The sequence below is a fragment of the Bos javanicus genome, chromosome 7, assembly GCF_032452875.1.
Source record: "Bos javanicus breed banteng chromosome 7, ARS-OSU_banteng_1.0, whole genome shotgun sequence".
Taxonomy (NCBI): Eukaryota; Metazoa; Chordata; class Mammalia; order Artiodactyla; family Bovidae; genus Bos; species Bos javanicus.
Genome location: NC_083874.1, coordinates 61,560,141 through 61,573,967, shown reverse-complemented (window position 1 = coordinate 61,573,967; position 13,827 = coordinate 61,560,141). Strand labels below are relative to the sequence as shown.

General features: G+C 54.4%; 1 protein-coding gene across 3 annotated transcripts in view; it reads right to left on the bottom strand.

The window, feature by feature from the left end:
- Nucleotides 1-30: 30 nt before the first annotated feature.
- Nucleotides 31-13,827, bottom strand: part of SYNPO (synaptopodin) — a 57,874-nt gene continuing 44,077 nt past the window's right edge. For all 3 annotated transcript variants that reach the window (XM_061424043.1, XM_061424042.1, XM_061424044.1), the window contains 2 exons: nt 8,027-10,374; nt 31-2,750 (listed from right to left, as the gene is read on the bottom strand). In XM_061424043.1, the coding sequence (XP_061280027.1) occupies nt 2,118-2,750; nt 8,027-10,374 (2,981 nt within the window). In that variant the 3' untranslated portion in view covers nt 31-2,117. The remainder of the gene's footprint in view (nt 2,751-8,026; nt 10,375-13,827) is intronic.

Sequence of the window (13,827 nt, the reverse complement as noted above, 5' to 3'; positions counted from 1 at the left end):
TAGACGTAGTTGAAAATGACACAAGGGACAGAAGAATGCAAGAAGCATTTATTGAGGGCCAGAGCTGAATTCTACAGGAGGCAAAAGGCAGGACCAGGCAATTTCTAGTGGGTTAGAGAAGAGGACTAGGGGAGAAGGCGGTGACAGGGAGAGAACAGCCAGACAGAACTGCAGCTTCCCAAGGCTGCCTCCTGCTGGCTCTTTGTGGGAAATGCAGGTAGAAGTGGCTTTTTCTGTGCCATTGCATTAACGGTAACCTGATGGTGTCTTTTCTCTAAAAAAGGCCCTTAGCCCCAGCCTCCCATGCTACAAGAGTCCCTGAAGCAGGAGGGGACTTCAGTAATGTGATCAACTCATCACTGACAAGCTGGAGCACCCTCTCAACTTCCTACCACCAGAGCCTATGTTCCCAGTCTTTAGGCCTGAGGAATCCTCTGGGATCAGTCCTTTATTCCAAAGCACCTCACCCTGATTCTCTCTCCCATCTTGACCCCAGATTGCCCTAGCCTCACTAAGGGGTTCCAGGTCTAGTATCAACTTGAGGGGTGGGGTAAATCTACCCCTAACCCCCAAAATCACCCTCTGTCCCTCACCTTTGGCAACATCCTGGTAACCTTTCACTTACATACATACCTCTGATCCTCAGCCAGTTCCAGCCCCCACCCCCACCCCCACACTTAGGATCCTGAAACTGATATTTTAAACCTCTAGAGGGCACCATGAGCCAGCTCTGGAAACTATAGGACTGAGGCACATTCCTCCCTGTGTCCCTTCCAGGCTTCCCAACCAGAGTCACTACAGCTTAAGGGGCAGGCTAGGGCCTGCAGCCAGGCTCCCCAGCGTTACTGGGCACCAGACACTGGCTAGCCCAGAGTGTGACAGGAAAGAGATGAGGCAGAACAGCGCCTACTCATCTGGGCACAATACAGATGCTGAGCCTGAAACTGAAGAGTGGGGGTAATTCCTAAGGAACCAGAAACACAGGCAGACTCTGGTCTAACCCCTCACTCACCCACCCAGACTCATCTGCCCAGCCAGTCCTCCAGTACTACTTACTCTCCCTTCCTTCCTAATACTATGGAATGCATTTCAGGACTGGAAGAGCCCTCAGAGGTCATCTGAGCCAAATCATTCCCTACTAGAATCTCTTCTATGCATCCTTGCCATGGCTTGCATACTGCCCATAACAACTCTTTGCCTCCCTCTTTCCAAGTCGGCAACCTCAAACTCAGGGCTATCAAGTAAAGCCAGAGGATAACAGATAGCTCCAGGTCAAACTGTTTTCTCCCTAGCTCAGCTCTGAGCCCAGAGTCTGCCATGAAAGGGCCCAGAAGGGACAGATGAGTTGCAGACACCTATAGCATTCCTGGAAGCCCAAGTTCTGGGCCTGGGGGAAATATCACTTTACAACTCTCTTCTCTGGCTACAGATGTCCCAGGCAGTCTGAACTGGGACGGGGAAAACATGAGAGGGATCTGAGAGGAGGAATCTTCCTGCTTCTTCTCTCCAGAGAGGCCAGCCGGACACCTTGAGCTGGCCTGGGAGACCCTCTCTAAAGGTCATCATGGTAAAAATAGAGCCTGTCTGGGAAGGGATGGAAAACAGCTGCTCCCTGGGACTTGGTGCCAGGGAGGCGGATGGTCAAGCCAGGACTTGGACAGGCAACTCAGGCATAAGATCCTCGGAACACACCCCCTCATTTGCCAGACGTCAGAGGTCAGAGCCAGAAAGGTGGGAGAGGAGTATGGAATCCTGCAGTGCAGCAAGTTTAGGGGGCCATACATACAATGCCCTGCTTGTGTGTGTATTAATAGAAGGGGTAATTTAGAGGTTTGAGATCGCCTTGGCCAAAGCTCTGTTAAACAGATGGGAAAGCTGAGGAGCATTGGAAAGGTCTTTCCACAATGACTGAATGATAGAGCAAGGGCTAGAACCCAAATTTGGATCATCACCCCACCCCCAAGCCCAGAGCTCTCCCCCGCTGACCCCTGATCTCTGGGGCTGTCAAAGTAGCCAGACCCCCTGGGGACATGGTGCTGGGATCTCCCAAGCCCGAAGACACTTTTTCCCGCTCGGCCCTCCCAGGGCAGGGATGGGGTGCGGGCGGGGAAGGCTTATTAGGTGGTGCAGGAGGCCTCGGTGGGGAGGTTGCCACGCTTGAGCCTCAGGCTGCCGTTCCACCCGCGGGGACAGATGTTGTAGCCGAGGATGCCGGGTGATTTAGCCCCGGAGTCCTCGGAGTCGAGGGACACATCGGAGTCTGTGGGCGAGCGGCGGTAGGGGAAGGGCCTAGGCGGTGCAGGCAATGGGCTCCGGGGGATGGGAGCGAACGTGGCCCCGGGGGCCGCGGCTGGACCGGGACGGGAAGGCTGCGGTGAGCGCATGCGCGGCGGAGGCGGTGGCGGCGGCGGCGGCGCCCTCGGCGGGGAGAAGGGCCGGAGGCTCTCGGCGCCCGCTGGCCGCGGGGAGGCGCTCTTGCGCCGGGCCGCGTTGATGATGTTTCGAGCCAGAAGCGCCTGCAGCTGGCGGCTGGGGGGCCGCACTTCCGTCTCAGATCGCAGCGGGGATACGGAGCGCTCGCTCCACGAGGGGGACATGGGCGGCGGCGGTGGCAGCGGCGGGGGGCTGCTCATGCTGCTCCCACGGCCCGGCTCCCAGGGCCCCGGGCTCACCCAGCCATCCAGACTGCTGGGGGGCCGGGATGCGCCGGGCGTCCAGGGCGGAGAGGTGGGCAAGCTCTCCCGGCGGTCCTGAAGAGAGAGCAGAGAGGTTGGGGGCAGGCGTTAGTGCTGGGCTCCTCTATACCGGGGTTTTGGACTGAAGTTAGTAGTGCCTGCAGTAAAATGCAAGTGCCCAACTTTCATCTTTCAGATGCTTGAAAGAGCCCATGCTTCTTGCCCCTGTGTGTCACAGAGAGCCGGGTGGTTTAAGATCCCTCACTTTGGAGATAGACCCCTTTGTTTAATGAATGAACTTGGTCAAATTGCTTCAGCAACAAAAACAACTGGAAGCCTCTGGGCTTCAGTTTCCTCCTCTGTGAAATGGGAGTATAATGTCAACCTGTACCACAGAGGGTTGTTGTGAGCAGTAAATAGATAACTTATGTAAAAGAATATCACAGTATGAGAAGATTTGCTAGAAGAGGTTAAGTGTGCAACAGATGTTAGTTACCATAAAGACACACTGAAAATCCTTTCAGAGTGCGTCTCTGTTGGGAAGTAGGGTGAACTGGGCAGGGTACACAGCCACAGGGGTGGGAATAAGACTTTTAATGTATTACTTTTTATATAAGTTTAAGGTTTTGAACTTATCCATAGAAGTATATCCATGGTTATACTATCTATTATGGATAGATATGGATATACTATCTATTAAAAAAATTAAAACCAAAAATATTGATCATTATTACTAAGCCTGGACTTAGGGAAAGGCCTTCTCAGTCCCAATCTCCCTGTTGTGTTGCCATGGTCACCTCCTAGTAGCTCCTTGGATCCTTGATCACATAAGTTCCTACTGACAGATAAAACATAAAAGGAAGTTGGGTCTTTGCTCCCTTCCCTGGACTTCTTGCCAGCATGGGGTAGGGGACAGCAGATTTGGTGAGGCCAAGTTGGTGACCCTCTTTGAGGTTATAAAGCACTGGTCTGCTCTGCACAATCATACCTGCTTCCTACCTCCTTAGGGACTTTCCAGCCTACAAAGTTTGTTCTCGTCCTTCCTCTCTCATCAGATCCTCACAACAGCCTGGTGAGGTAGCCAGTATTATCACAAGCCATTTTACAGCGATGAAAATGAAGTTCAGAGGTATAAATAGCTTTGTTCTGCCCCACCAGGAAATGTATGTGTGACTGACTGCTGCTCAAAGGCTGCAGGCGGGCTTAAGTAGTTTGAACTGGTTTGAGAGTACAGATCTTGGGGACCCATATCCAGCATGTATCTGCTAAATTAGGGGTCCCTGACCTCCGAGCCATGGACTGGTACTGGTCTGTGGCCTGTTAGGAACTAGGCCACACAGCAAGAGATGAGTGGCCAGTGAGCCAGCCTCATCTGTATTTACAGTCACCCCCTGCCCCCCATTGCTCACATTACCCCTTGAGATCTGCCTCCTCTCAGATCAGCAGAAGCATTAGATTCTCATAAGAGTATGAACCTTACTGCCCTTGAATCATCCCAAAGCCATATCCCACTCCCACCCCTTCCCACCTGGCGGAAAAATTGTCATCCACAAAACCAGCCCTTGGTACCAAAAAGGTTGAGGACTACTATACTAAACCATCCATCTGTTTAGCCAATCAGATTCCAGCAAAAGTCAGTGCAATCAGTCTGCAATCCAATCCAAATTAACCAGCAGTCATCTCTGAGTCCAGAACTAGCTGGTCTGTTCAGTGTCTCCTACCCAGTCAAAATCTAGAACCACTCATAAGCTCCATTCTCTCATCCAATCAGTAAACTTTCACAGCCTAACCAGTCAACCTCTCAGCTAGTCAGAATCTCATTTCTCTCAATTAAAAAGAAACGGTAAATTATTTGTCTTCTCCAAACAATGCAGCAGCTACTAGATGGGCCCAGACTCAGAAATGGAGACTTTTAACCTAAAGAGGAATGTATCACAGTCTAAAGAGTTTTCATGGGATTGGTAATATTAGGGACCTCCTGGGGACATCCAAGGCTCCAATCATCAAGTAGGAAAGTTAAAGCTCAGCATGGGCTCCACCCCTTTTATTCCAGGGTCACAGTTGTGTATATGAGCCAGAGACAGTGCGAGCTGCTGTCTGTGAGCCATCTCAGGAATCTTTCAATCAGCTGGGCTGTGGGAAGTGGGGCCAAGAGTTCATGATCCAAGCCTATCAACAAGCACTAAGGCAGAGGAACCAGGGCTTTCAGCCAGGAAAAGAGCGGGCTGAGGCAGGAGGAGCTATGATAACTGTCTGACATCTCTAAGGACTGCCTTTGCCTTTGGTGGCTTCAAGGGAAAGGCTAGGGCCAGTAAGTGGAAGGAGTAACAGAACTTACTTCTCAGAATGTGTGGGTTGGAATGTTGGGGGCAGTGGCGAGCAAGGCCTCAGCTTTTGGTTTTGGGCCAAGGCCTGACCTCATCAGGACTGCCCTGGCTGGGTACTGACTGTGTGTGTGTGTCCGTGTGCATGTGCACCCTGGGTGGGGGGAGTACATAATACAAAAATGCTGCAGGGAATCAGAATTACTCACTTTCTGAAAAAGATCTCAATTCATCATATACCTCAGAGCTTCCTGGAAATGCACATGGGTGAAAATTCAGAAATGAGCACCCACTTAACCCAGCACCAGCCCCAAAGCAGGGCATGTGTGTGAGGTGGGCATGAGTAGAGCAAAGAGGAATATCAGAGACCAAAGACAGCCAGCTAGCCCACAGCTTCTGTAATCCTCTCTTTGCGTGGAAGGGGAGACTGGGGCCTAGGGGTTGTCTAAGGTCACACAAGGAGTCAGGTGCAGATATGAGGCTGGAACCCATTTTTTCTGGCTCTCGATGGCAGTTTGTTTGGCTCCATAAGGGGAAGAAACTTATTGTATGCAGTGATGACTGGGAAGCTCCCAGATTTAGATAATGGGAGAGTGGGATGCTGAGGGAAACTAAGGGGGAAAAAAAAGTGTACGTGCTCTGGCTAAAGGCACTTATAAAGATTTCAAATAAATCTGGACCATAAGGAGTGTGGGTTTTTCCCATCTACAGACTTTTTGGCCAAACTCCAAAGGAAGGAGGAAACAGAACATGTCTTCCAAGGGATTTTGGTTCCCTGAGTGCTTGACCTAGGGAAGAGAGAAGGGAGCCCTTACTTCCAAGCCAGCACACATCTGTACCCACAGCAGATCCAGACACTCAGCAGATGCAGGCAGCATGCGGACTCTCACCACAGGCTCACACACAGTAACTGGACAGTCCCACCCCACTTCCCAGGCCAGAATTGGGGAGGAGGGAGAGGGCCCAGACCACCAGCCAGTGAGCATGGAAGAAAAGAAGAAGCGAGACAGATTTGAGGCAGAGTGTATTGAGAACAGGAGAGAGAACAAAGTTGAGGGCAGAGCTCAGACAGCCTGGCCGAAGGAACTGCAGGATGGAGGGTGGGCTCTTCCATTGCTGGCCCTCGGGGGTCGAAGGGAGCAGGGGTCCGGAGCACGGCCTTCACTCTGTCCTGGGAGGGGCTTGGCATGAAGGAGCTGAGCTCACTCATGACTCCCCCACACATGCCCCCACGTTCTGGGCAGAATGAACTCACTGGGAAGGCACCCCCGGTTCCCATGGCAACGAGCGGAGAGCTCACGAAAACTGCAGGCTCAGCCCAGCACAGGCACCGCCTCCACCACCCCTTGATCCGCTGGGGAGCCCAGAAATAGGGCTAGGAAAGAGAGGGTGGGTGGCGCTCAGCCCCCGGTCTTGGGAGGCTTCCATCTGAATTCTGCCTCTTGCGTCTATATTTTCTCGCCCCCACAAAACGTGGTTTTTGGGGGCCGCAGCACATCAAAGGTGTCAGAGATGGGAAGGATCTCAGGCTACCTGACTCAAAGCCCTCACAGTATCAAGGGGGAAACTGAGACCCAAAGATACACATGGAGGCCATATTTTAGAATCCAGATCTCCTAAGTCCCAGCCTTTTCCTCCAGACCTCAAGGTCTCCTCGGTCCCCTCCCTGGGCTGCCGTGCTCCCGCCCTGGCCCTTGCTGTGCTCCCATGGTCTGTCTCCAGGCAATCCTGAACCTGAGCCTAAACTTCTGATTTCCTGGCCTCCTAGCCACACCCTCCCCGGATGCCCTGACAGACATCTACTTCCCATCTAGGACATCTCTGGACACCTAGGACACCTTTGTCCTAATTTCCTTCCCCTCTCTTCCCAGGGGACTCTCTTGTCACTTACAGGACCTTTCTCCCAAAGTACCAGCCTGTCCCGCTCTCTCATTTCTCACAGACTGTCACAGCTAGGAGGGCCCTCATTGTGTTTATGAGAAAGCTGAGGCCCAGGAAGGGAAAGTGACTTGACCAAAGTCACACAGCAAATGGGGGGCCGAGATGCCTCTCTCCTTGGGGCCCCTTTCTGTGGCATGTAGATGAGTTCTTTCAGCCGTGCAGATCTGGGCTGAGGGTGAAACCAAAATAGCCAATGGATCTATTTCTAGGGACCTCTCTCCCAGCTGCACACCCACCTCTGCAGAGCCTTCTCCTGGGCTCTCTCTCGGGGATCCCTGGGGACCTCCCACACCCCAGAACAGTGAGGGCAAGCCAGGTGGAACCAGGACTGAGGTCTGGGATGAACTGCATAAGCTGTCTAGAAAGCAGAGCCAGATGTTCGAAGAGGGCGTGAAGGCAGCTGAGCAGAGGGGCAGAAGAAAAGCGTCAGCCAGCAGTGGCGGGCTGAGTCCTCATCCAGCAGAACCCGGGAGAGGAGATAGTGTGGAGGCCGAGGCAGAGGTCTCTGAAGCAGCGGAGAGGAAACAGTGTCCGGAAGGCAGAGGTGGAAGAGACAGACCCGTGCAGGTGAGAATCCAGCAACAGGCAGAAAGAGGCAGGAGCCAGGGCCACGGCGAGGACAGCCCACTGGGGCGGCAGGCCCTGGGCTGGACCGTCTCACCGCAAGGGCAAGCTCTGTGTGCTGCAGAAGCCCCTGTTAGGGCCCCTCTAGGCCTTTCCTCAGCAAGACGCTGGCAGCCCTACAGCTCACAAAGGCCAGGTGAAGAAGCCCCCAGTCTCACTAGGGCCGGCCAAGTGGTCCTCTCTCTGTGACCCTTCTCCCCACTGGTAGCAGACTTCAGATCTCTCAGACGTGGAGTCCAGCCACCTCGCGGGAGGGAAGGGGCTGTGATAGCTCAGAGAGGGGAGGTGACTTGCCCAAACGGCACAAACCTAGCTGGTGGCAGCGTCAGCCCTGAGTCCCCGTACTCCTGACTCAGCCCCGTGCCACTTCCTGCTCTCCATCCGGTCCCCGGACAGGGGCTCGGACAGGCAGTGGGATCCCTGCGGGGTCCGTTACTTGAAGCAGAAGGATGGCTTCCACACCTGAGCCTCGATCCCCGCATTCCGGGTGGAGAAGGAGGGCCTGGGGGCTTGCTTGGCTCGGGGAGACCATGCCCTGGAGGGTGACACGGGCGAGATATCACTGCTGTAGGTGGGGCTCACTGCGGTGGGCTGGAGGCCATCCTGGCCAGTGGTGGTGTAGGAGCGGGAGGGCCGAGGCAGGGCAGGTGACGGTGGGAGAGCCGCCTTGGGCAGGCTGGGCACCAGGTCCAGGGAGCTGGGCTTGGCAGGCGAGGCGGCTCTAGGCGAAGCCTTGGCAGGTTCTTTGATGGGTGAGAGGACGAAGAGGGAGGGCCGCAGTTGGTAGGGCGGCTGCTTGGTGGGCTCTGGACGCAGGACCCCATTCTCGGGCAGGTATCCGTGGAAGAGCGAGGCAGGTGGGGTCCGAGCCGGGCTCCGGGAGGCTACTCGGAAGGTGCCGCCAGGTGCGTTGGTGGAGTACTTCCAGGATGAAGGCAGGGACATGGTGGGTGACGGGCAGCGGGCCAGCTCAGCATGGCCCGAAGACTCGATGACATACTTCTCCATCCGGGACTGGCGGCGGGCGTAGAGCTCAGCCCCCTTCCCCGAGGCCTCCGAGAGGTTCTGGTTGGGTTTGGGCTTCGGCTTGGCCTGGATGCGCGGTGACTTGAGGCAGGAGGCCCACTCGGGGATGGTCTCCTCGGCGTCGGCAGGGCTGGCCCTGTCCCGGGGTGCGGGCTCCTGCTGGAAGTTGGAGGCCTCGGCCCCAAGGGCGAAGGGCTCCTCCTCCAGGCCTGCCTCCCCCTGGTCCCTCTGCCTGCGCTTCTCATCAGCCGTCTGTACCAGGTCCAGCAGGTCTGGATTCGGGGTCACCTTGGGCTTCTCCACGAAGGTGAACATGGATTTCCGGCTGCCCCTGCGGGCCATCGACTCCTCCAAAATGCCCGTCTTGCTGGCAGGGACTGCCTGGCCCTTTAGATGAGAAGGCTTGGAGTCGGAGCTGGGGTACAGGGCAGAATAAGATGGGGGAGACCTAACCCCGGAAGTCAGAGGGGCTGTGGACAAGGTCTCAGCATAGGTGGGTGGTGGGGTGAAGTTTCCCAGGGGGCGTCTCTCCAAGGCGGGGCTTCGCTGTGCCACGGGCCTCCTCTCCAGCATGGGGCTGTGGGATATTACATGTCTCTGTGGCCGGGGGCTCCTGTCTGCCACACTGGGGGGCTGGGGGACGGGGGTCTTCTCCCCACGATGTCGTCTCTCTACCATGGGGCTTCGCTCCATCTGACCGGTGCTGCCCGGCGCCTGGATCCCAAAGGGCCTGGCCGTCCTATTGACCACAGATGGAGGCTTGGCCAGCGTGAGGTGGACCTCGCTGTACAGTTTGGTGGGCGTGGTGGCAGTTGTCCGCCCGGACATCTCTTGCTCTGTGGACACCACTGGGGCTCCAAGCTGGACATCAATGAGCAGGGAGCTGGACATGAAATCTGGGCCCAGGGGCCTGGAGCTGGAGATGGGAGTAACTTCTCTAGAGAAGGTGCTGGTGGCGGTAGGTGGAGCTGATACCTTATCAATTAGGAGCGTGCTGGATCTCACCTCCACGGCTGGCTCCTGGGGTTGCCCGCCAGCACACTGGGTGCTGGGTTTGAAATCTGGCACCACGTCATTAGGAGGGAGCTGCACCTCGGAAGAATTCTGTTGGACGCTGGAGAGCGGCAGGCTCTGTGGGGTGATGGCTGCCGATAGGTTCTGATTGACATCTGTGGCTGGCAGGTTGTGGTTGCCATTAGAAGCTGGCGTGACAAGCGTGGTGCCGGTTGAGGGAAGGTTTTGGTTGGCATCTGCAGCCGGGCTGTGGACCTCCTCCGGAGGTGGGGTTGGGGGACTCTGCTGGGCTTCTCTGTTCTGGGACAGGTGGAGCCCGTTGGCCGTCAGCAGGGCTGCATTCTCCTTTAGATAAACCACCAGAGGCACCTCCTCCTCCTCACTGGCCATCTTCTCCAGGTGCCGGAGCAGGCTGGCTTCCTCCGAGCAGCCCTCCATGCTGTGACTGGGGACCCCTGTGTCAGCGCTCTGGCAGGCGGGGTTTCTCGGAGGGCCTGGCTCAGGGAGCGAGGTGGAACTCAGGCTGAGCCCCGGGGCATGGCCTGTAGGGCTGGCGGGGGGCACTCTGAGGGGCTCCTGGCTAGACTTCGGTCCCCTCTGGCCGTGGCTCTCCAAGGTGAACTCGTTCACCCTCTGCCGGCGCCTGTTGAAGAGCTGGACTCCACGGGAGTTGGAGCTGGGAGGGGTGGTCAGCTGGGCAGCGATCTGCTGGCTCCTCGCCTTGGCCTCTTTTAGATCCTTCTCGGTGAGGCTAGTACTCCGGCCCAGCGCTGCGGGAGGGACAGAGGCCCAGTTAGCATATAGGATTGCAGAGCCACAGCGGTACACAGACAGACAGATGGTCCCCCGTGCTGCCCGACTACAAGTGGCCTTTTCCTCTGGAATTTGATCTTTACTCACCGTTTCCTAGAACCTCCTCTCCTCATAAAGATCCCTGACCCAACCACTATGGCCCAACTCAAAAGCCACCGTGTAAAACCTTCCTGGATTACCCTTTCGGTATTCACCGACCCCTTGTTTGGATTGCCCCTGAAGGTTGTTGACAAGGCACTTTCCCAGACTCAGCAAGTACACCTCACCCCAGCAGTCAAGGCCCTACTACATCCTGGACGTGTCTTATGCCACCCTTCTCTCTCACTGGGCTCTGCCCAGGTTGACGTTCTGGGCCTTGAAAATGACAGGTTTGCTCCTGACCCAGGACCTTTGCGCCTGCGGTTCCCTCTTCTTGGAATGGTCTTTTCCCAGGGGGATTCCATGTTCCTTCTTATCACTCAGGACTTACCTCTCTGGGGTGGGGGGGTCTTCCTCTATAATCAGCCCTACCCTTTCCTAACCCATCTCTTTGTTTTCTTCATAGCGTTCAACACAATTCAGTATTATCTTCTTTATAAGTTTCCTTGTCTATTATCCATCTCCCTGCCTAGAACATAAGCTCTGAGGGGGAAATGACCTTTTTTGACTTGTTCATCCCCTAACCCTGGGCCCTAGAATAATGCCTGGCAAAAAGTGAGCACTCAGTAAGCATTACTATCTGCATGAATGAACTGGCAGGACATCTCTGCATCTGTTAGGGCCGTTTATACTTTCAAACTCAGAGTATAGCCATCTGTTAATACTAATGCTTTCCCTTTTTAGAATAGGTGATGCATTTACATGGACTAAAAAAAATTAAACACATAAAAAGGTATATGGTGAAAAAAAGTTCCTCTCCCTCCGAGTGCTCCACGTCACAAATCAGGTAGCAACCGTTAATGGTTTCTTACAAGTCCTTGAAAAAATTTCTTCCCGTTTTCATTTAAACAATCATTTAAAAATTATCACACTTTAATGTTATAAAAGTAATAAATTGAGCTAATTGCAGCAGTGACTATACTAGAACAGCACATTACCTCATCTTATCCTCACAAGAACCCTAGAAACCCCTATTTTACAGAAATGGAAAATGAGGTCCAGAGACTTGTAAGTAACTCACCCAAGATCACACAGCAAAGGGTGGCAAGGCTCGAGTCAGAACCAGCTCTGTGTGGGCCACAGCACAGGCTCAAGCCGCCTGCTTGTCCCAGAGGTCCCTTTTGGGAATTATAGGGGACAGAGTCGGTGGAAGTCAGGGTTCAGTCTGGGGCCTGAGGTCAGGGATCAGGTGGGGTCAGGCCCTAGTAATCTGTAAATTCACCACAGGCCACCATTCCTCTTTCTATTGCCAGTGCCCAGCTGGCACAAAGTCAGTGTTCACTTTGTGTTTCTTGAGTAAGGAATGAAGAAATGGACACGTGAACAAATGGCCCCGTGCACAGATGGATGGCACAGGCTCTGGCCAGGGCTAGCAGCTCAGTCGGCGGCTGGGAAAGTTGCTCCCTTTGTCACCCCTCCCCACTGAGGAAGCTAATTAGTTCTTGAGGAATCTGACCTGGCCCTCCCTCCTACCTTGCCCTTATTAGCACTGGCCGTGACATGCTGAGTGGGTCTCCCAGGACAGTTTTCCTAGGCATCTTGCCAGCAAGGCTCAGAATTCATGGACTCTCAGAGCTGGAAGGGCCCTTACAAAGGAGCTTTTTCACTATCAGCCCCATTTTATAGATGAAGAAATCAAGGTCTGGAGATGACTCAAGGTGGAGCTCACTCCAGGGGAGGCACACAGAGCACAATGACTGCCAACAGCCAGTTCAAGCGGCCACAGGCTCTCTGGCCCCAGCCTCCTCCTTCCCTCCTCCCATCACCACCTGGCTCCCTACCATACACACCTGTGCCCACCTGTGCAGAACAGCTATAACACAGCCTGCCCCATGTGCCCCTGATACCTGTTTTGCTCGTGGTAGGGCTCCTCTCCTGCCTAGATCACCCCATCGATAAAAGATGACAGCTTTGAAGGTTGAGCCAGGCTGCTTCCCGGGGGGGAACTTAGGTAGGGGCAGGCCAGCCACACAGGAGGAGTTGCTCAGCTCATGCCATGTCCCTCTCCTCTGCTCTGCTTAGAAACCAGGCCTCCCGGGCCAAATCCAGGCTCTGCTATTTGCTAGCTGTGTGACCTTAGCAAGTGACTGCTCCTCTCGGAGACAGTTCCCTTAATTGAGAAGAAGGCAATAAAAGCACTGACATTAGGGTTTGGAGGCTATGATGAGGTCACAGATGCCAGGGAGGTCATTGTCTTTCAGCCCAAGTAGACAGGACAGAGGCCTCATGCTTCCCTGGAATGGAGCTGGCAGTTGGTGACCCCACGTGACTCCCTGGAAGGGGTCAGAGCTGCTTCTAGCAAAGGAGATTCATTCCACAGATCATAGTCCTGAGGGGATATGACTCTCTAATGGTCACACAGCAGGGGATTCCAGAGTGATCGGCAGGCAGGGATCACTGCCCCAAGTCACAGAACCTCAGAATCTCAGGGATGGCCGTCACCGTGTCCACCGCCCCACACAATTCCTGCACCCCTGAAACCACGTCCCTGAGTGTCTAAGCCTTACACACTCAACTGGCAGGGTGCTCACTAACCTAAGGATGCGCCTTCTACTAATTAATATTCTTCAGCTCTAAAGTCACTCCTTATGTTAACTCCCACCTCTTGACATGACTCTGCCCCCCACCGCCACACAGATAAAGAGCTTTCTCTTTCCAACTTACAGCCCTGCAGAGACTTCAGCCACAAGTCCCATCCCACAGGGCACAGTAAGGGTAAACATCCCTGGGCCCACCAGCAGCTCTTATGACACAGCTGCAGCCATCGTAGCGCATACTGATTGGGCTCTTACTGTGTACCCAGACATGGACTTCACACATACTATCTTATTTAATTTCTGAAACGATTCTATGAAGCACAAATTACTATCATTCACTTAAAAAAAACAAAACCTTTTTATTTATTTTTGGCTGTGCTGAATCTTTGTTGCTATGTGTGTTTTCTCTAGTTGTGGGGAGTGGGGGCTACTCTCTAGCTGTGGCATTTGGGCTCAGCAGTTGCAGCTCCCAGGCTCTAGAGCACAGACTCGGCAGTTGTAGCACATGAGCTCAGTTGCTCCTCGGCATGTGGGATCTTCCCAGATCAGGGATCAAACCTGTGTCTCCTACACTGGCAGGCAGATTCTTTACCACTGAGCCACCAGGGAAGCCCCTATGATTCACTTTTTAGTGACGAGAAAACCAAGGCTCAGAGATAATGCCCAAGGTCACAGAGCCGGAAAGCAGGGGCGGGCTGGGCTCACCCCTGGCTCTCAGGACTCTAGGGAGCACCA